We start from the raw sequence: 23388 nt of genomic DNA, 5'->3' as shown, positions 1-23388 counted from the left end.
GGAAAATAATACATACTTTACATACTGTATTTCGTGTCTTTTAGTTTGGTCAGCAGCATCTCTACGTGCGCCTCAAATAAAAGAACTCCATTTCCCAGAAGGCCGCGCGGCGAGTGGTCAACATGGCCGCCGATAGCAGTATGGAGTTTCTTAGAAGTGCTAAAGGAGTGATTTTGGACATGTGTGGAGTTTTGTATGACAGTGGAGAAGGAGGAGGACAAGCCATACACGGGTCTGTGCAAGCAGTGAAAAGGTGATAACTTTTTTTAAATACACAACAATAATGATATATAACACTTGAATACACGTAATGACGTTCAAAATAGCATATTACCGTACGTCACCTATGAATACGTATATATATATATATGTACCGTGCATACTCATATTGTGTCCAGATATTTGCATGTATACTACATTAACCAGCATAATCCATCCTGCACCTGCTATTTCTGCCTCATCTTTATGCATGTGACTTGGGTTGTGTCTCAAATGACGCACTGTACACCATGTACTTATTGTACACAATGTCCTTATTATTATTATTATACACTTTGTACTAATGCACTCAACTGTCTGGTTCATCAACTTTATTAAGTAAATTGTGCCTTAGGTGTACACAAATTAATAGCACACCCTTATTAAAAAAAACCTACAGTGATTTATTGTAAATACTACTGTTTTTGAACCAAACATTAGTAAATTGGGTATGTTATAGCATCTACAACTCTTTGTTAATGAATGTTCGAGCATACATTGAGGTAAAGTTGGTTTTATATTTGCACATTCAGTTTGTTACAACTTGTGACGCGCTTTATATATATTATTTACCATGCTACTTTAAATATTCAGTCTGAAATCACATGTAAATATGACTTCAAAACAACTTTAGCACTGTTTACTTGACTGTGAACTATGCTGTACTTTGATAGTCACTGGCTACTAATATGATTTCACTATTTAGAATAAGCAAAGAATAATGTATTATTAAGGAAAACCGTCTGAAGGTGTGAATATAAAACTTTCCCTCAATCGAGCATACTGCAGTATTAAAATAAAAACTTTGGCTTGACGCTTCTGTGTTTATCAAAGAAAGGGTACTCTTTCATTTTAATTCAAAGCATAATAATTGGGTATTTTCATTGTGATCATGTGAATAAAGTTTTTGTTTTTAATCTATTAATTTTGTTGATTAAGATTCATATTCATAAGTGTAAATTTTCTATAAAAAACACAGTTTTACTGTTTTATAAGAAATTGAAAAATTACTTCTACTATTCAACATAGTACTAATAGAAAGGCCAGTTAAACTGTCCATTTGTGTACTGTTTTCAACATTGTGCATCAATGTAAAGGTTCTGCTTGATAATTATAATTGTGAGAAATTAATTTATTTATTAACATGTTTTTGTGTGTTTTTTTTGTTTTGTATCTTATTTATTTATTTATTTATTTTTGTACTATTATCAGGGGTGTGAATTAAATATATATATATATATATATATATATATATAGATATATATATCTATATATATATCTATATATATATATATATATATATAGATATTATATCTATATATATATCTATATATATATATATATCTATATCTATATATATAGATATATATATATATATATATATATATATATATATATATATATATAGATATATATCTATATATAGATATATATCTATATATATATATATATATATATATATATATATAAGGTGTCAAGTTTGTCAGTTATGTTTGGTAATTGAGCAGAGTTACAGTAAAAGCGGTAATATTGTGAAATATTAAAATTTTTCTATTTGAACATATGTTATTCCTGTGGTTCAGAGCTGCAACAGTACTCACATTATAATTGAAAACATTTGTGCTGCTCACTGCTTTTATGGAAAACAATTCCGCAATTAATTTAAACACATTTTGATGTTTGGTAACAATGTTCATTCTTCATGCTGAATTTTTTCCATTTTAAACATTTCTCTGTTTTAGTATACATAATGATTATACACAAAGATTTCTGTAGCAGAATCTATTACATTCACAGTAAATAAAAAGAAAAAAAAGATTAATGACAATTAACAACTTGAGGTCTTATACAGGGTCCCCACAGTTCTTGAAAGTACTTAAATTTCAGACATATGGATTCAAGGCCTGGAAAGTGTTTAAAAACTAATACAGGTCCTTGAAAGTGCTTGAATTAAAATCAGAAATTAAATTTATGGTGATATTTCAACAATTGTACTGTGCTGTAAAAACACACAATCAATTTGTGTTGGGACAACATGAATGAATGAAGTTACTTACTATTTGTTACCAATTTAAGTTAATTGGGCATAAAATAAGTTGTTAAAAAAAACTGCTGCTGTCAAAAACAATATGAAAGAAAATCTTAAATTTACATCGTGTACAAGAACTGACAAATGCTAATATTATCAGAAATTTCAGAAACCGCATTTGAATCTTACTAGTGTTGAATTTAACCAATTTTAGTAATGTTCTTTAAGCAAAACTATTTAAAAACAAAATTTTAGTTTAATTTCAAGTTTTTTTTTTTTTTAAATGACACATTCAAATCACCATTACACATTTTTAATGTAAATATTAGGCGTAATTGAAAACGTTGAGCAAGTGAATCAAATTCATATATTTAATTCAGTTACATCTAGGCATGGGCCGGTATAAGATTCAGTAGGATAGTATAGGTGAGGATGATGACAGTATGATAACCTTGGATAAAAATATCCCTGTATTGTGCTCACTGCTCTAAAATCTATTCTTTTTAAATGTCTGGGTAAAAAACACAATACTTTTTCCTCTTTGAACACAATATGTTTTAATTTTTGAAAGATTTATGATATTTTGGAGAAGTAAACATGTCAGGCTGAATAATTGAAACGAATCGTTGACTTCTGCTGTCTTCATCAAAAACACTGATTTCTTTACAATTTAAAACAGCATCTTTGGATATCTTCTGCAGGAGATACTGCTGTCCTAAAAAAAACAAACGAATGTAAAATATAAATAAAAATGTAAATAAAAAATCTTAGGAACGGTATTGCAGAAAGTTTTGATGGTTTTAAAACCTTGATTTTTCCAAACCGCGGTATACCTTGATAACGGTTATCGTCTCATGCCTAATTACATCTAATTTATTACTCAAACTTGTAATGTTTTCAGTGTTTTGAGGGATATTAAGATGTTCTCAATGACATGTGTGATATTAAACAGTGACAGGTTTGCTTTCCTGCACCTATTAAGGGATGACCATGTAAGACTGCACATAGTTTTTTATTTTACTGTTTAACTTTCATGTGTGAGCCCGTGTATTATAAAATACAAACTTTGCATCTAGTTTAATCCTTCAAAACGCTTTGTGAAACACCTACACTGTCTGTTGCTGCTCTAGATTTGCCGGTTTCAAACTGATGAATTAATATGTTTGGCACAAACATGCATTTACAATGAACCATTATAGAGGTGGTCCTGTGTATATTGAAGTTATCAATTATTTTAATTCTTAATATTATTTAAGATACAGATTAGAGCAAACTATTAAAGGGCAGACCCCCCCATACATCTTGTTTTGATGTCTTCCAGGGGGGATCAAGCGTTAATTAGGGGAGTCAGACCCCCCAAAACCCCCCTTTAATTATTATTCTCATGCTTCTGTTGTTTACAGCATAATAATAATAAAAATTAAATCTACAAGCAACGATGAAAGGGACCTCGCACCTGGGCTCACTGCTGCCCGGTGGCCTAATGATGACAGAGAACAGTGGTCAATAATAATTCAAGCTGATAAATATTTAAAAATCGGAGAAAATCAGTGACTTATGCCAAACTTCCTTCGGTCAGCAGGTGGCGCTATAACTATAACTCAATATTGGCATGTAGATGTCTTCAGCAGAGGAATCTCAATGAACCTGTGAATTTTTTAGTCAGATCAGACGTTGTGTGGCGGAGTTATAAGTACTTCCTCCTCAATAGCGAAACACTGAACTTTGTCAGTTGCCACAGACACACCCTTCGACCAAAACTCTAGATCCTCCCAATTTCCCATCACAAAGGCCTTTAGGATTATACTGACAAAACTTGGATGACATTACTAGGAGGTGCTTGTTACACTGTAAAACATGTCTTTTTAAGCAATTACAAAATACTTCTGTACTATTCAACATGGAGCTGTCTCCCTGTTTGAACTCAAACTCTGACTCTTTTGCCCCCCACACTCTCCTGCTAACGTATACCCCCCATAAACACTGCTCTATTTAATATTTGCACAATTAAAATTGTACATATTAATTTGACTTCGTTGCACTAATTGATCTTGAATTGTACATATCCACTGCACATATACATTTTTAAATATGTTCATATCTATCTGCACACTCCTGATTATTAATAGCATCCTGTACACACTGTAAATTCATCTATTGTAAATCTGTTCATAGCTAATACACCTGTATATAATGTTGATAGTACATCCATCTGTAAATATCACCATAGTTTTTCTATAACTGCACTTTATAACTTATACCTGTATCCTGCACTTGCTGCTATTGCACTGCTGGTTAGACCTAAACTGCATTTCGTTGCCTTGTACTTGTACATGTGTAATGACAATAAAGTTGAATCTAATCTAAAAGCACTAATAGAAAAGCCATAACACTGTCTATTTCTGTTCAATTCTTTTAAATTTTATATTAATGTAAAAGTTCTGCTCGTTTATGACTGTAATCATTTTATTTAATTATTTATTAACTTGTTTTTTTTGTATTATTATAATTATTATTAATATTATTATTTACCAGTTTGTTCTATTCTCCTGTTTCTTTTGTTTACAGCATAATAATAATAATAATAATAATAATAATAATAATAAAGGTCCCTCTTTATATTAAGTGTCCTTAACTAATGTGTACTTACACACAAATTAATAATTCCTTACAGTGTACTTGTTGTGTAAATACATGTATTTACTGTGTACTTATGCTTTATTAAATACCTGTATGCAATTACATCTGTAATTAACTTCTGTAACTACATTTGTAAATACACTGTTGACCATCCCTTACACCAAACTTGTTCCTGGAGGGCCGGTGACCTGCAGATTTTAGCTCCAACCCTAATCAAACACACCTGAACAAGCTAATCAAGGTCTTACTAGTTACACTTGAAACATTCAAGCAGGTGTGTTGAGGCAAGTTGGAGCTAAATCCTGCAGGGAACCGGCCCTCCAGGACCGAGATTGGTGACCCCTGCCTTACACCTTAACCCACCCTTAAACCTACCCATACCACCAGGGCCGTGCACAGTGGGGTGGGCCCGATGGCTAGAGCCACTGCCGCCCTTCGTCCTCATGTGGAGAGGTACCCCCTCAGCAGGTACTTGCTCGACCAGAACAAAGACCCCCCCGATCTTCACTCTGCAATCAACGCCTACCCAACCAAAACCCCCTCTCCCCCCCCCGCTATTGACTTTGTGATCGCCACACAGCCCCTGTAAAGGTCTGTGCACGGGCCCTGCATACAACCAAACCTGTCCATAACCCTACCCCTATCCCAACTCAAGAGCACCACAAGTGTTCTCAAACACATTATGAACACAGTAAGTACACTGTATTTATTTTTTGATGCAAGTGCATAGTAGTTAAGGACACTTAATATAAAGTGGGACCAAAAAATTACTGTCCTATTAACTATAGTCTGGGATGTGACAATATTTATGATACATGTATTACAATGACGTATTTTAAATACAAGATATTATTTTATTTGCATTTGATCAGGTTTGATTGAAAATGGCTTATATTTATATCAAAATACTTTAGTGTCTTGTGTTTTTAAAATACTGTACAATACTTACTGTAAGAATAGGCAATTTTACTGGCCACAGAATGAGTGAAAACACAACCAAAAGATATAGTACTGTACGCAGGTTGGCAAACACTGATGTACTGTAGAGTGTGTATGTGTTGTGCATTGTGTTTCATTCCTGTCTGTCTCTGTGTGTTGGTCAGGTTGATGGACTCTGGGCTGTTACTGCGTTTCTGCACTAACGAGACTCAGAACACGCGTGAGAGATTCGTGCAGAAGCTGCGTTTGATGGGTTTTGACATCAGCGTCAGTCACGTGTTTTCACCTGCACCGGCTGTAGTGCAGATCCTTCAAAAGAGGCACCTGCGGCCTCACCTGCTGGTGCATGACGGTACTGCACTTCACCTTCATAATCATCATCACCACATGCTGTATCTGAAATCACACCTATCCCCTCATTCGCTATTCCCTACATTAGTCCACTTATAAAGGCAGAATTCTAGCCCAGTTCATTCTCACTAGCTTCCCTCTGTCACGTTCCCTCGGATGTACATCATCGAATACGTCACACAAGTCTACACTTCTGGCGGAGCATCTGAATGGGTTTAAATGCAGTGCCCCAAACCCTAAAACTTGGTTGTCATGTCACAGTTGCATTGCATTCTGGCACATATAGGTGCTGGAGTGAACATATGAAGCTGTCTCGCTCAAGTCCATGTACAGTACAGTCCATGTACACTTCCCTCATTCACTTGATAAGGTGGAACGCACTATAAAATGACACGGGATTCTCTCAAGGGAACAAAGAAGTGGAAGTTCGCGAGTGTGTGTTTAAACGTGTGTGTTTATACATGTAAATAACTTTGTAATCTGTGATTATACATGTAAATAACTTCCATTTACTAAAAAAAGTAAACTAGGCGTGTTTAACTACACTAATAGGCTTGATACTAATTGTGGCGTTTTGGTGACTGTCGGCTTTAAATTCAAATGAGATTGTGCTCTTTTCGAAAGAGGGCGGAGTTACAATGGCTGTGTCAGCATAGTGTCAAATTCAAAAACAAGACTAACGTCTTATGCTAATGAGGAAGAGATGGTCACTCGTGGGCGGGGCTTTCCCCTTGCGATGACACATACAAAAGGGAGAAATGTCTATATTGCGTATATTCTCACACTGCTGCCGCACAACTGTATAAAACCCCTTACAATGTGATTTTTGCATATTAGGTCTCCTAATATAAGAGCTGGTCTCTTTCAGATCTGATCCCAGAGTTTGACGGTGTGGACACCAGTTTCCCCAAACTGTGTGGTCATTGGAGACGCGGCGGAAAAATTCTCCTACCAGAACCTGAACGAAGCCTTCCGTGTTCTGATTGGCCTGGAGAAACCGGTGCTGTTCTCACTATGGACGAGGGTGAGCCTCACTGACTGCTTTCAAACAGGTCCTGTGGAGAATTGCGCTTTACGTGTGTCTGGAGCAACATGGAAACTGTTTGAAAACAGACTGGTGTGAATGTGAATTATGGTGTGTGATCATGCATGTGAAAAACAATGTGTGATAATGCACGTGAGTAATGTTGTGTGTGACAATGCATGTGAATAAAAGTGTGTGTGATCATGCATGTGAATGAACGCACATGTGTGTGAGATTGTACATGTAAATAATGAGGTGTGTGATCGTGCATGCGAAGAAAGGCATGTGTGTGACTATACATGTAAATAATGGCATGTAAGTGATCATACATGCGAATAAAGGCATGCATGTGACTATACATGTAAATAATGGCATGTAAGTGATCATACATGCGAATAAAGGCATGCGTGTGACTATACATGTAAATAACGGCATGTAAGTGATCAAACATGCGAATAAATGCATGCTTGTGACTATACATGTAAATAATGGCATGTAAGTGATCATACATGCGAATAAAGGCATGCATGTGACTATACATGTAAATAATGGCATGTAAGTGATCATACATGCGAATAAAGGCATGCGTGTGACTATACATGTAAATAACGGCATGTAAGTGATCAAACATGTGAATAAAGGCATGCATGTGACTATACATGTAATAACGGCATGTAATGATCAAACATGCGAATAAATGCATGCTTGTGACTATACATGTAAATAATGGCATGTAAGTGATCATACATGCGAATAAAGGCATGCGTGTGACTATACATGTAAATAACGGCATGTAAGTGATCAAACATGCGAATAAAGGCATGCGTGTGACTATACATGTAAATAACGGCATGTAAGTGATCATACATGTGAATAAAGGCATGCGAGTGACTATACATGTAAATAACGGCATGTAAGTGATCAAACATGTGAATAAAGGCATGTGTGTGATTATACATGTAAATAATGGCATGTAAGTGATCATACATGTGAATAAAGGCATGTGTGTGACTATACATGTAAATAACGGCATGTAAGTGATCAAACATGCGAATAAATGCATGCTTGTGACTATACATGTAAATAACGGCATGTAAGTGATCAAACATGTGAATAAAGGCATGCGTGTGACTATACATGTAAATAACGGCATGTAAGTGATCAAACATGCGAATAAATGCATGCTTGTGACTATACATGTAAATAACGGCATGTAAGTGATCATACATGCGAATAAAGGCATGCGTGTGACTATACATGTAAATAACGGCATGTAAGTGATCATACATGCGAACAAAGGCATGCTTGTGACTATACATGTAAATAACGGCATGGAAGTGATCAAACATGCAAATAAAGGCATGCGTGTGACTATACATGTAAATAACGGCATGGAAGTGATCATACATGCGAATAAAGGCATGCGTGTGACTATACATGTAAATAACGGCATGTAAGTGATCATACATGCGAATAAAGGCATGCGTGTGACTATACATGTAAATAACGGCATGTAGTGATCATACAGGCGAATAAAGGCATGCATGTGACTATACATGTAAATAACGGCATGTAAGTGATCATACATGCGAATAAAGGCATGCATGTGACTATACATGTAAATAACGGCATGTAAGTGATCATACATGCGAATAAAGGCATGCATGTGACTATACATGTAAATAACGGCATGTAAGTGATCATACATGTGAATAAAGGCATGCGTGTGACTATACATGTAAATAACGGCATGTAAGTGATCATACATGTGAATAAAGGCATGCGTGTGACTATACATGTAAATAACGGCATGTAAGTGATCATACATGCGAATAAAGGCATGCATGTGACTATACATGTAAATAACGGCATGTAAGTGATCATACATGTGAATAAAGGCATGCGTGTGATTATACATGTAATAACGGCATGTAAGTGATCATACATGTGAATAAAAGGCATGCGTGTGACTATACATGTAAATAACGGCATGTAAGTGATCATACATGTGAATAAAGGCATGCGTGTGACTATACATGTAAATAACGGCATGTAAGTGATCATACATGCGAATAAAGGCATGCGTGTGATTATACATGTAAATAACGGCATGTAAGTGATCATACATGTGAATAAAGGCATGCGTGTGACTATACATGTAAATAACGGCATGTAAGTGATCATACATGTGAATAAAGGCATGCGTGTGACTATACATGTAAATAACGGCATGTAAGTGATCATACATGCGAATAAAGGCATGCATGTGATTATACATGTAAATGATCATATATGCAAATAAAGGCATGCGTGTGATTATACATGTAAATAACGGGATGTAAGTGATCATATATGCAAATAAAGGCATGCGTGTGATTATACATGTAAATAACGGCATGTAAGTGATCATACATGCGAATAAAGGCATGCTTGTGACTATACATGTAAATAACGGCATGTAAGTGATCATACATGCGAATAAAGGCATGCGTGTGATTATACATGTAAATAACGGGATGTAAGTGATCATATATGCAAATAAAGGCATGCTTGTGACTATACATGTAAATAACGGCATGTAAGTGATCATACATGCGAATAAAGGCATGCTTGTGACTATACATGTAAATAACGGCATGTAAGTGATCATACATGCGAATAAAGGCATGCTTGTGACTATAAATGTAAATAAGGGCATGTAATCAATCATACATGTGAATAAAGGAATGTACGTGACTATACGTGTAAATAACAGCATGTAAGTGATCATACATGTGAATAAAGGCATGCGTGTGATCGTGTGTGGTTATACATGTAGATAATGGCATGCGTGTGATAATGCATTTGAATAACGGTGTGTGGGATCATATGTGTAAATAATGTAATGCGTGTGATAATGCATTTAAATAACAGTGTGTGAGATCATACGTGTAAATAATGGCATGCGTGTGATAATTCATTTGAATAACTGTGTGTGTGTGTGTGTGTGTGTGTGTAATCATGCGTGTGGATAATGGAATGCGTGTGATAATGCATTTGAATAACGGTGTGTGTGATCATGCATGTGTGTGAAAATGCATTCGAATAATGGTGTGTGTGTGATCACGCGTGTGGATAATGTAATGCGTGTGATAATGCATTTGAATAACAGTGTGTGTGATCATGCGTGTGAATAATGGCATGTGTGTGATAATGCATTTGAATAATGGTGTGTGTGTGTGTGACCATGCATGCGATATCCCTTTGCAGGCGCTACTATAAGGAGACGGACGGCCTGAAGCTGGATGTGGGTGTGTTCATGAAGGCGCTGGAGGTAAATACAGCAGGTCAAAGGTCACGTGTGTTAGATGTGATTCAGTGAATCTTCTGTGATGAATGTATGGATGAAGTGAAAGATGTGACAGGAATAATAAACCATACCCATGTTGTTTGTGTGTGTGTGTGTGTGTGTGTGTTGTTCAGTACGCATGTGATGTCCAGGCTGAGGTGGTGGGAAAACCTTCAGCAGAGTTCTTCAAGACGGTCCTCAATGACATGAACCTGCAGCCGCATGAGGTATAACACACTCACACATACACACACACACACACACACCTGATATGCTGCTGTGTTGAGAAATCTGTGGTGCATTTAATTATTGATTAAGGCCGTTTGGTGATTTCAGTCATTTTTTTAAGGCATCCTTCTTCATCATCATCATCATCATCAGTGTAAACAGTCTGTCTGCTCATTGAGTGTGATGATTTTTCGTCCTCTTGGACACTTTAAATGCTTCACACTACATGTTTGCAGCATTTATATGTCTGATGCAATTTTTATATTTGCAATTTGATTGGACGGGAATCACAGGACTCATTATTTTACTTAGCCAATCACCGTAGACATAAAGAAATAAAATAGTGATGGCATGTTGAAAAAATAGTGCCGTAAAATACTGATACAGCATTAATAATGTATGACACTCCTGTAAAACACTCCTCAGTTACAGGAATTAGTTACTTCAGATATCCTATAAAAAAGCGTGTGTGTGTGTGTGTGTGTGTGTGTCAGGTTGTGATGGTGGGTGATGATCTGGTCAATGATGTAGGAGGAGCTCAGAGCTGTGGGATGAAGGGCCTTCAAGTCAGAACCGGGAAATACAGGTTTGTGTGAGAGAGTTTACATTTAAAGACAGAGCAGAAATCAAGCTGGTTTAATTCCTGTCAGGATCAGTGTGTGAGCAGCAGGTGGCGCCCTGTGTCTAGCGCAGCTTAAATTCCATGTTATACAGTATATAATGAACAACAGAAAGTTCAAGAAATCAGAACCAGAACAAATGCAAAATGCAACAAACAAAACACAAAGCCAGTCTAATGTTGCATGAAGTAGTATTGATGCATGACTGATTTACAGTAGGAAACTGAGTAAATATATGCATGAAATGGACTTCCCTGAAAAAGAAAAATCAATCATCTTCATTTATTAATGTACTTTCATCTGTTAGCTAATAAATGCTCTTAGGTAATAGATGAAAACACATTGAATTGATCAAAATGATTCTTGATTTATGCCAAAGATCATTGGAATATCAAGTCAGTTTCATGCATTTACTCAATTTCCTACTGTAAATATATCAAAGCTCAAATCTTGATTAGTACGATTCATTGCTCAGAGCCTGATTCAGGCAACTTTAAAGGCGATTTTCTTCATATTTAGATTGTTTTGATCCCTCAGATTCCAGATTTTACAATAGCTGTGTATTGGCCAAATATTATCCTCCTTTCCTACCAAACCACACATCAATGCAAAGCTTATTTATTCAGGTTTCAGCTGATGCATGAATCTCAATTTGCAGAAGAGCAGAACAGTAACAAATAACGTCTGACATATATGTGATGAAGGGCGTATATGTGACCCTGGACCAAAGAATACATGAAATTGTGAGTTATAGGTCATCCAAAAGGCAAATCATTAAGCTTTCCATTGATGTGTGGTTTGTGAGGACAAAACTGCACTGAGATACTAATAAAGCTGTTTGAAAGTACATCTGTAATAAGTATATCTGTAATCTGAGGCTTTAAAAAAATTAAAAATAAATGATCAAACAAAATAAGAAAATCACCTTTAAAGCTGAAAAAAAAAGATTTGATACAGTAAACTGTATATATTTACATATATTTAAAGTTGAATAAATTAAGTTTGGATATATTTACATAAATATATATATTTACAAATGATATAGTTAAAACTGAACATTAAGTTTTGATAAATTTACATCTGATATATTTATATATATCTGTTTACATATGATCTATTTAAGGTTGAACAAATTAAGCTTGGATATTTACATATGATATATGTGAAATGAAACAAATTAAGTTTTGATATTTACATATGATATATTTAAAATTGAACAAATTAAGTTGATAAATATAGATATATTTACATGTATTTAAAACTGAACAATAAAGTTGATAAATTTACTTACATTTAAAATTGAACAAAAAGTTTTGATAAATATAAATACATTTACATATGATATTTAAAATTGAACAAATAAAATTTTGATAAACATACATATATTTGCATATGATATATTGAACATTGAACAAATTAAGATAACATACATATATTTACATGTATTTAAAATTGAACAATAAAGTTGCTAAATTTACATATATTTACATATAAAGTTTTGATAAATATACATATATTTACATATGATATATTTAAAATTGAACAAATTTACATATTTAAAATTGAACAAAGTTGATAAATTTACATATATTTAAAATTGAAGAAATAAAGTTTTGATAAATGTACATATATTTACATATAATATATTTAAAATCAAACAAATTAAGTTGATAATTTACATATATTTACATATGATATATTTAAAATTGAACAAATAAAGTTTTGATAAATTTACATACATTTACATATGATATATTTAAAATTGACCAAATTAAGATAACATACATATATTTACATGTATTTAAAATTGAAACAATAAAGTTGATAAATTTACATATATTAAATATATATAAAGTTTTGATAAATATACATATATTTACATATGATATATTTAAAATTGAACAAATTTACATATTTAAAATTGAACAAATTAAGTTTTGATAAATTTACATATAATATATATATAAAATTGAACAAGTTGATAAATTTACATCAATTTAAATTTGAAGAAATAAAGTTTTGATAAATTTACATATAATATAGTTAAAATTGAACAAATTAAGTTGATAAATTTACATATATTTACATATAATATATTTAAAATTGAACAAATTAAGTTGTTATTTACATATGATATATTTAAAATTGAAGAAATTAAGTTGATAAATATACAAATATTTACATATGATATATTTAAAGTTAAACAAATTAAGTTGATAAACACATATATTTGCATATGATATGTTTAAAATTGAACAAAGTTTTGATAAATTTAGATATATTTACATATATTTAAAATTGAACAAATAAAGTTTTGATCAATATACATATATTTACATATGATATATTTAAAATTGAACAAATTAATTAGATACATTTACATATATTTAAAATTGAACAAATTAAGTTGATAAACATACATATATTTACATATGTATATATTTAAAATTGAACAAATTAAGATAACATACATATATTTACATGTTTTTAAAATTGAACAATAAAGTTGCTAAATTTACATATATTTACATATATATAAAGTTTTGATAAATATACATATATTTACATATGATATATTTAAAATTGAACAAATTAAGTTTTGATAAATTTACATATAATATATATATAAAATTGAACAAGTTAAGTTGATAAATTTACATATATTTACATATGATATATTTAAAATTGAAGAAATTAAGTTGATAAATATACAAATATTTACATATAATATATTTAAAATTAAACAAATTAAGTTGATAAACATACATATATATTTGCATATGATATATTTAAAATTGAACAAATTAAGTTGATAAATTTACATATATTTACATATAATATATTTAAAGTTAAGTTTTGATATGTTTACGTATATATTTGACATATTTACGTTATCAACATGACTTGTTTCTGCAACATAAATGTGTAATTTTCTCACACTTGTGATAGAAAAGTGAAAATGCATCTGGAAAATGCTTAAATGTGACTTTGGAAGACTTTGTAGGAACTCTGAGATAGACGCAGGCACTGATCTGAGATCTGTCCAGTGATGGAAATAAACCTGATTGCTGATCTTCAGAAATGAAGAGTCTGTGATGTGGAGTTTAGCTCTCCATCATCAGCGCTGCTAATGAGCCTGCGTTTCCTGCTGCGCTGATGATAAGAGTCCCTGTAAACACGGCTGTCTGAACACGCCAGGCCTGAAGAAATCAACATCACGTCCATCTACGTCTATCTTCTCCAGAGTCAAATTTAAGCACTTTTCATGGCCAATCTTCAGCTCTTCATCACATTATATCAGATAATACTTGTAGTATTCTATAATATAATATTCTTACTAATAAATCTGATGGCATGTCATTTACTACAATTTAAATGTAGGATTTCCTAATAATTCAATAGTCATCAATTACTCCTTCCTTTATATTAAACAAAATGCAGAAAAACTACATTACCCATGATGCTGTGGAGACAATTCCACCAATCAGAGTGTCGGATTGTGGCAGGAATCCTTTAACCACTCCTGTGATGCCTGATCTCTGACCTCCACCGATGCATTTCTGATGTACTTCTTATGTTCCTGCAGGCCGAGCGATGAGTGTGACCCGACAGTGAGAGCAGACGCGTATGTGGATGACCTCTCCGCTGCTGTGGACGCCATATTGACCAATCACTGATCAATATCTGATGATCACGGATGCTGTACTGTAGCGACTCTAATGCAGATGCACTGACGGAAATAACTGTGAAAGAGAGACTCATTTAGCAGACTAGCTTAACTCATTTCTCAAATCTCTGTTTAGGGAAGAGTTTTGATGAGCGAAGATCCTGTGTTCGGCACTCTAGGCTAGTATTTAACAGCAGATGGCGCTCTGAGTCTGCATTTCTCATACCCTCTCCTCTCTCCATCTGCTGTTAAACACTAGCATAGAGCTCCGTCTGCTGTTCAACACTAGCCTAGAGCACCGTCTGCTGTTAAACTCTAGCCTAGAGCGCCGTCTGCTGTTCAACACTAGCCTAGAGCACCGTCTGCTGTTAAACTCTAGCCTAGAGCGCCGTCTGCTGTTCAACACTAGCCTAGAGCGCCGTCTGCTGTTAAACTCTAGCCTAGAGCGCCGTCTGCTGTTTAACACTAGCCTAGATCTCCGTCTGCTGTTAAACACTAGCCTAGAGCACCGTCTGCTGTTAAACTCTAGCCTAGAGCGCCGTCTGCTGTTAAACTCTAGCCTAGAGCGCCGTCTGCTGTTAAACTCTAGCCTAGAGCGCCGTCTGCTGTTAAACTCTAGCCTAGAGCGCCGTCTGCTGTTAAACTCTAGCCTAGAGCGCCGTCTGCTGTTAAACTCTAGCCTAGAGCGCCGTCTGCTGTTAAACACTAGCCTAGAGCGCCGTCTGCTGTTAAAACACTAGCCTAGAGCGCCGTCTGCTGTTAAACTCTAGCCTAGAGCGCCGTCTGCTGTTCAACACTAGCCTAGAGCGCCGTCTGCTGTTAAACACTAGCCTAGAGCGCCGTCTGCTGTTCAACACTAGCCTAGAGCGCCGTCTGCTGTTTAACACTAGCCTAGAGCGCCGTCTGCTGTTAAACACTAGCCTAGAGCGCCGTCTGCTGTTAAACACTAGCCTAGAGCGCCGTCTGCTGTTAAACTCTAGCCTAGAGCGCCGTCTGCTGTTTAACACCAGCCTAGAGCGCCGTCTGCTGTTAAACACTAGCCTAGAGCGCCGTCTGCTGTTAAACTCTAGCCTAGAGCGCCGTCTGCTGTTCAACACTAGCCTAGAGCGCCGTCTGCTGTTAAACACTAGCCTAGAGCGCCGTCTGCTGTTAAACACTAGCCTAGAGCGCCGTCTGCTGTTTAACACTAGCGTAGATCTCCGTCTGCTGTTAAACACTAGCCTAGAGCGCCGCCTGCTGTTTAACACTAGCCTAGAGTGCCGTCTGCTGTTAAACACTAGCCTAGATCTCCGTCTGCTGTTAAACACTAGCCTAGAGCGCCGCCTGCTGTTTAACACTAGCCTAGAGCGCCGTCTGCTGTTAAACACTAGCCTAGAGCGCCGTCTGCTGTTAAACACTAGCCTAGAGCGCCGTCTGCTGTTTAACACTAGCCTAGAGCGCCATCTGCTGTTTAACACTAGCCTAGATCTCCGTCTGCTGTTAAACACTAGCCTAGAGCGCCGTCTGCTATTAAACACTAGCCTAGAGCGCCGTCTGCTGTTAAACACTAGCCTAGAGCGCCGTCTGCTGTTAAACACTAGCCTAGAGCGCCGCCTGCTGTTTAACACTAGCCTAGAGCGCCGTCTGCTGTTAAACACTAGCCTAGATCTCCGTCTGCTGTTAAACACTAGCCTAGAGCGCCGTCTGCTGTTAAACACTAGCCTAGAGCGCCGTCTGCTGTTTAACACTAGCCTAGAGCGCCATCTAATGTTCAAAACTAAGCCTAGAATTAGTTTTTCAGCACTAGTGTTTATGAAATGATTGTTTGACACATTTTTGTGTGAATAAATCTGATGATCAGAGTCATTAACAATGCAGAAAGACTCGTTTATGCTTCTCTCCTGCGCTTCTCCGCTGTCTGAGCTTCATTCAAGACAATAGCTGGAAATCTCTGGTGTCGTTCTCAGGAACTGTACGATGTGGAGGAGATGAAACGCTGCAGAACAAACTCCATGCAGATCTTTTGTCAAACTGGTGCAGAGGTCACACACACACACACACACACACACACACACACACACACACAGAGCTCAGTTTCACACGCATCCTCCGAGTCGGGTTCATGAGGTAAGCGTCTGCTGCAGGATTTCACAACACACTCCATCTGAAGCACAGTAAAGCAATGCTGGGTCTCCTGTTCTCATCTAAAAGCTTCCTCTGTTTCCTTAGGGTCATTTACTGTGACGTGTTCATCAGAAATAATTTATCACAGAATTAATCACTTTAATAAGAGTAATTTTTGCGCCTTAACTTAATTCTCAACACACTTTACACTTGAAAATACAAGGATAGCAAATAAAAGTTATGCAGAAGATAAAAATTATTTATAATATATTTAATTAATAATAATAATTTAATTAATATATATATTAATATTATAGGTGGGCATAGATTAATTTTTTAAATCTAGATTAATCTAAAAACCCTAATGTGATCGGAACCGTGACATTTGTAATCCGTTAAACCACTAATATATATCAAAAAATAAAACAAGACAGAATATGATATAAATATAAATATATAAAAATATAAATATAAAACCTATTTAAAAAACACAAATAGGCAAGTCTTAAAAAAGTGACTCGCCTAAAAAGAGACTTTAACTCCTGGATATGAAGCTAAAGTCAAATAACTTGCTAGGACAAAATCTTTAGACTGTTCACTCATTAGTTGCATTAATTATTTGGGCTAAAAATATGTAAAACGGCATGCTTGAATAAAATTGCTTAACTAAGGCCCAATCTCAATTCTACTTTTGTACCTGATCTCATCATCGTCTGATCTCATATGAAGCAAGAAATTACGATGACATATGATGACATGTGCAGGTGCTTCACCCTCGGTTTTAAGGGCCAAGGGACAGCACCTGCACTAGTAATCATATGTCATCACGATCTCTTGCTTCATATGAGATCAGACGATGGCGACTGCTGTAGTTATTCCATTTGTGTTAGTTTTTGCTATTTATCTTCAGGAAATCACTGAAGGCATATATCATGTTATCATAACCATCGAATGTGGCAATAAGATCGTAACTGTAGTGTGTATTTACACAGTGGCCATATTCATCTATATAAACACACCAAAAACTACATTAACATTATAGCAGACACTGTAAAAGCTCATTCTCAGCCACTAGACATTACTGACAGGGTATTCAAGTGTCATCGAGTGACAGAATGTTGTGGGACTGCTGTACAGGAGTTATTATTAGGCATTATAGATCACGAAATTTAGCGGTTTTTTTTATTTTAGCGCTTCTTTTTTTTTAAAGCATGACGGGAAAACATGAACCCAGTTGTGAATATATTAAAACATGTGTTTGTTTGTTGTAAAACTTGGTAATAACGACAAAAATAGTAATTTACTTCTGGGTGCAGTGATCCTGCCATTGTGACTGGTGTATTCTGGGAAATTTTCTTACCTCTTGGTTCCGAGTGTGGTCCTGAAAAACTTTGTTCGAAGGTGTATTCACCCTTCCCCTTAGCCCTACACCTTCAAGCTAAAGAGAATTGGGACACCACTACCACTTCATGGGAGCGCGCAAAACGAGGGATAGGGGTAAGGGGAAGGGCTAAGGGGTAGAATTGGGATTGGGCCTAAATTGACTTGCATTTGCTCTAAATGTCATTGGTCATTCTGAAGCACAGATCCTGCAGTAATGTGCAGTTTCACATATTCAGCAGCTTTATGTTGCCTATGGAGGCATGCAATCAGACCTGTTTACCAGACGACAAAATAACCTCATCAATGAGTGTATAGAGGAAAAACAACAGCATTCAGAAAGTGTTGAAACACAGAATCCTGGTGCAGATTGACTTGAGACGAAGCAGACGCAGCGGTGCATGCGCACACGAGCCTCTATTGTTGAAGTTTAATGAGTGAAATATGAGCTGCTGCTGAAATGACTGTAAACAGACACGGTGTGCAGGAAGTCTTAAAGCTCTCTGTCACATCAATGATTTGAGTGAGTTCATTCTGGATCGTTTCACAGCACGTTCAGCTCATGAAGCTCCACTGCTCCTATATAGCTCACTGCACTCCATACACTCCAATGATAAACTCACTGCACTCCATACACTCCAATGATAAACTCACTGCACTCCATACACTCCAATGATAAACTCACTGCACTCCATACACTCCAATGATAAACTCACTGCACTCCATACACTCCAATGATAAGCTCACTGCACTCCATACACTCCAATGATAAACTCACTGCACTCCATACACTCCATTGATAAACTCACTGCACTCCATACACTCCATTGATAAACTCACTGCACTCCATACACTCCAATGATAAACTCACTGCACTCCATACACTCCAATGATAAGCTCACTGCACTCCATACACTCCAATGATAAACTCACTGCACTCCATACACTCCATTGATAAACTCACTGCACTCCATACACTCCATTGATAAACTCACTGCACTCCATACACTCCAATGATAAGCTCACTGCACTCCATACACTCCAATGAAAAACTCACTGCACTCCATACACTCCAATGATAAACTCACTGCACTCCATACACTCCAATGATAAACCCACTGCAGACACTCCAATGATAAGCTCACTGCACTTCATACACTCCAATGATAAACTCACTGCAGACACTCCAATGAAAAACTCACTGCACTCCATACACTCCAATGATAAACTCACTGCACTCCACACTCCAATGATAAACCCACTGCAGACACTCCAATGATAAGCTCACTGCACTCCATACACTCCAATGATAGACTCACTGCAGACACTCCAATGATAAGCTCACTGCACACCATACACTCCAATGATAAACTCACTGCACTCCATACACTCCAATGACAAACTCACTGCACTCCATACACTCCAATGATAAACTCACTGCACTCCATACACTCCAATGATAAACTCACTGCACTCCATACACTCCAATGATAAACTCACTGCACTCCATACACTCCAATGATAAACTCACTGCACTCCATACACTCCAATGATAAACTCACTGCAGACACTCCAATAATAAACTCACTGCACTCCATACACTCCAATGATGAACTCACTGCACTCCATACACTCCAATTATAAACTCACTGCACTCCATACACTCCAATGATAAACTCACTGCACTCCATACACTCCAATGATAAACTCACTGCAGACACTCCAATGATAAACTCACTGCACTCCATACACTCCAATGATAAACTCACTGCAGACACTCCAATGATAAACTCACTGCACTCCATACACTCCAATGATAAACTCACTGCAGACACGCCAATGATGAACTCACTGCACTCCATACACTCCAATGATAAACTCACTGCACTCCATACACTCCAATGATAAGCTCACTGCACTCCATACACTCCAATGATAAACTCACTGCAGACACTCCAATGATAAGCTCACTGCACTCCATACACTCCAATGATAAGCTCACTGCACTCCATACACTCCAATGATATACTCACTGCACTCCATACACTCCAATGATAAACTCACTGCACTCCATACACTCCAATGATAAGCTCACTGCACTCCATACACTCCAATGATAAGCTCACTGCACTCCAATGATAAACTCACTGCACTCCATACACTCCATTGATAAGCTCACTGCACTCCATACACTCCAATGATATACTCACTGCACTCCATACACTCCAATGATAAACTCACTGCACTCCATACACTCCATTGATAAACTCACTGCACTCCATACACTCCATTGATAAGCTCACTGCACTCCATACACTCCAATGATAAACTCACTGCACTCCATACACTCCATTGATAAGCTCACTGCACTCCATACACTCCAATGATAAACTCACTGCACTCCATACACTCCAATGATAAACTCACTGCACTCCATACACTCCAATAATAAACTCACTGCACTCCATACACTCCAATGATAAGCTCACTGCACTCCATACACTCCAATGATAAGCTCACTGCACTCCATACACTCCAATGATACTCACTGCACTCCATACACTCTAATGATAAACTCACTGCACTCCATACACTCCAATGATACTCACTGCACTCCATACACTCCAATGATAAGCTCACTGCACTCCATACACTCCAATGATAAACTCACTGCACTCCATACACTCCAATGATAAGCTCACTGCACTCCATACACTCCAATGATAAGCTCACTGCACTCCATACACTCCAATGATAAGCTCACTGCACTCCATACACTCCAATGATACTCACTGCACTCCATACACTCCATTGATAAACTCACTGCACTCCATACACTCCAATGATACTCACTGCACTCCATACACTCCAATGATAAGCTCACTGCACTCCATACACTCCAATAATAAGTTCACTGCACTCCATACACTCCAATGATAAGCTCACTGCACTCCATACACTCCAATGATAAACTCACTGCACTCCATACACTCCAATGACAAACTTACTGCACTCCATACACTCCAATGATAAACTCACTGCACTCCATACACTCCAATGATAAACTCACTGCACTCCATACACTCCAATGATAAACTCACTGCACTCCATACACTCCAATGATAAACTCACTGCACTCCATACACTCCAATAATAAACTCACTGCACTCCATACACTCCAATGATAAGCTCACTGCACTCCATACACTCCAATGATAAGCTCACTGCACTCCATACACTCCAATGATACTCACTGCACTCCATACACTCCAATGATACTCACTGCACTCCATACACTCCAATGATAAGCTCACTGCACTCCATACACTCCAATGATAAACTCACTGCACTCCATACACTCCAATGATAAGCTCACTGCACTCCATACACTCCAATGATAAACTCACTGCACTCCATACACTCCAATGATACTCACTGCACTCCATACACTCCAATGATACTCACTGCACTCCATACACTCCAATGATAAACTCACTGCACTCCATACACTCCAATGATAAACTCACTGCACTCCATACACTCCAATGATAAACTCACTGCACTCCATACACTCCAATGATACTCACTGCACTCCATACACTCCAATGATAAACTCACTGCACTCCATACACTCCAATGATACTCACTGCACTCCATACACTCCAATGATAAACTCACTGCACTCCATACACTCCAATGATAAACTCACTGCACTCCATACACTCCAATGATAAGCTCACTGCACTCCATACACTCCAATGATAAACTCACTGCACTCCATACACTCCAATGATACTCACTGCACTCCATACACTCCAATGATACTCACTGCACTCCATACACTCCAATGATAAACTCACTGCACTCCATACACTCCAATGATAAACTCACTGCACTCCATACACTCCAATGATAAACTCACTGCACTCCATACACTCCAATGATACTCACTGCACTCCATACACTCCAATGATAAACTCACTGCACTCCATACACTCCAATGATACTCACTGCACTCCATACACTCCAATGATAAACTCACTGCACTCCATACACTCCAATGATAAACTCACTGCACTCCATACACTCCAATGATAAGCTCACTGCACTCCATACACTCCAATGATAAACTCACTGCACTCCATACACTCCAATGATAAACTCACTGCACTCCATACACTCCAATGATAAACTCACTGCACTCCATACACTCCAATGATAAGCTCACTGCACTCCATACACTCCAATGATAAACTCACTGCACTCCATACACTCCAATAACAGCACAATCATTCAAACTCTCCAATAACACAAACAGAGGTCTGCGATGATTGTTTACCAAAACGTGAGGAGACGCACTTCCTGCTGCACAGGAAATGAGGAGTAATCACACACACCGACAGATCTCCACTGCAGCAGACACACACACACTTCTACAAAACAAAAGACCACGACCTTCACAAATGCAGCATGTGGATCGAACTTCCTGTGTGTTTGATCAGTATTTCCTGTTTGAGAGATCAGAGCAGCTGCTAAAATACAGTGAATCTGTAAAGTCTGCCATTTTCATGAACCCACAAGTCATTTTTCAGCCCATATCAAAACAGTAAAACTAAGCCTGAGAGTATCAGGATCATTTACATAACTAGATATTAAAGTTTGAGGACAAACTTTAGGGTGGCTTGAAAAGTCTGAAAGTTTGAAGTCATTTTTAAAGTGTAAATAACTGAAGCAGTTTTTATGAAGTTTCAAACAGTCGGCATAGATAAGTACATATATGTTAGCATGTTTCCAGTATAGATTGGCATGTTTCTTGGTAGG

The 23388-nt window shown here is 36.7% G+C and overlaps 1 protein-coding gene across 1 annotated transcript; it reads left to right on the top strand.

The window, feature by feature from the left end:
- Window positions 1-102: 102 nt before the first annotated feature.
- lhpp (phospholysine phosphohistidine inorganic pyrophosphate phosphatase) lies at window positions 103-16944 on the top strand. Its single transcript, XM_056469287.1, is given in 9 exon segments — window positions 103-253; window positions 6031-6218; window positions 7086-7120; window positions 7122-7232; window positions 7234-7241; window positions 10491-10554; window positions 10704-10796; window positions 11292-11383; window positions 15004-16944. Coding segments are annotated over 9 exon segments (813 nt in total). The 5' UTR covers window positions 103-122; the 3' UTR covers window positions 15095-16944.
- Window positions 16945-23388: the final 6444 nt, after the last annotated feature.

The sequence above is a fragment of the Danio aesculapii genome, chromosome 12 (assembly GCF_903798145.1).
Source record: "Danio aesculapii chromosome 12, fDanAes4.1, whole genome shotgun sequence".
NCBI classification, from domain to species: domain Eukaryota; kingdom Metazoa; phylum Chordata; class Actinopteri; order Cypriniformes; family Danionidae; genus Danio; species Danio aesculapii.
The sequence above is the reverse complement of the archived record's forward strand: the minus strand, read 5'-3'. Positions and strand labels throughout refer to the sequence as shown.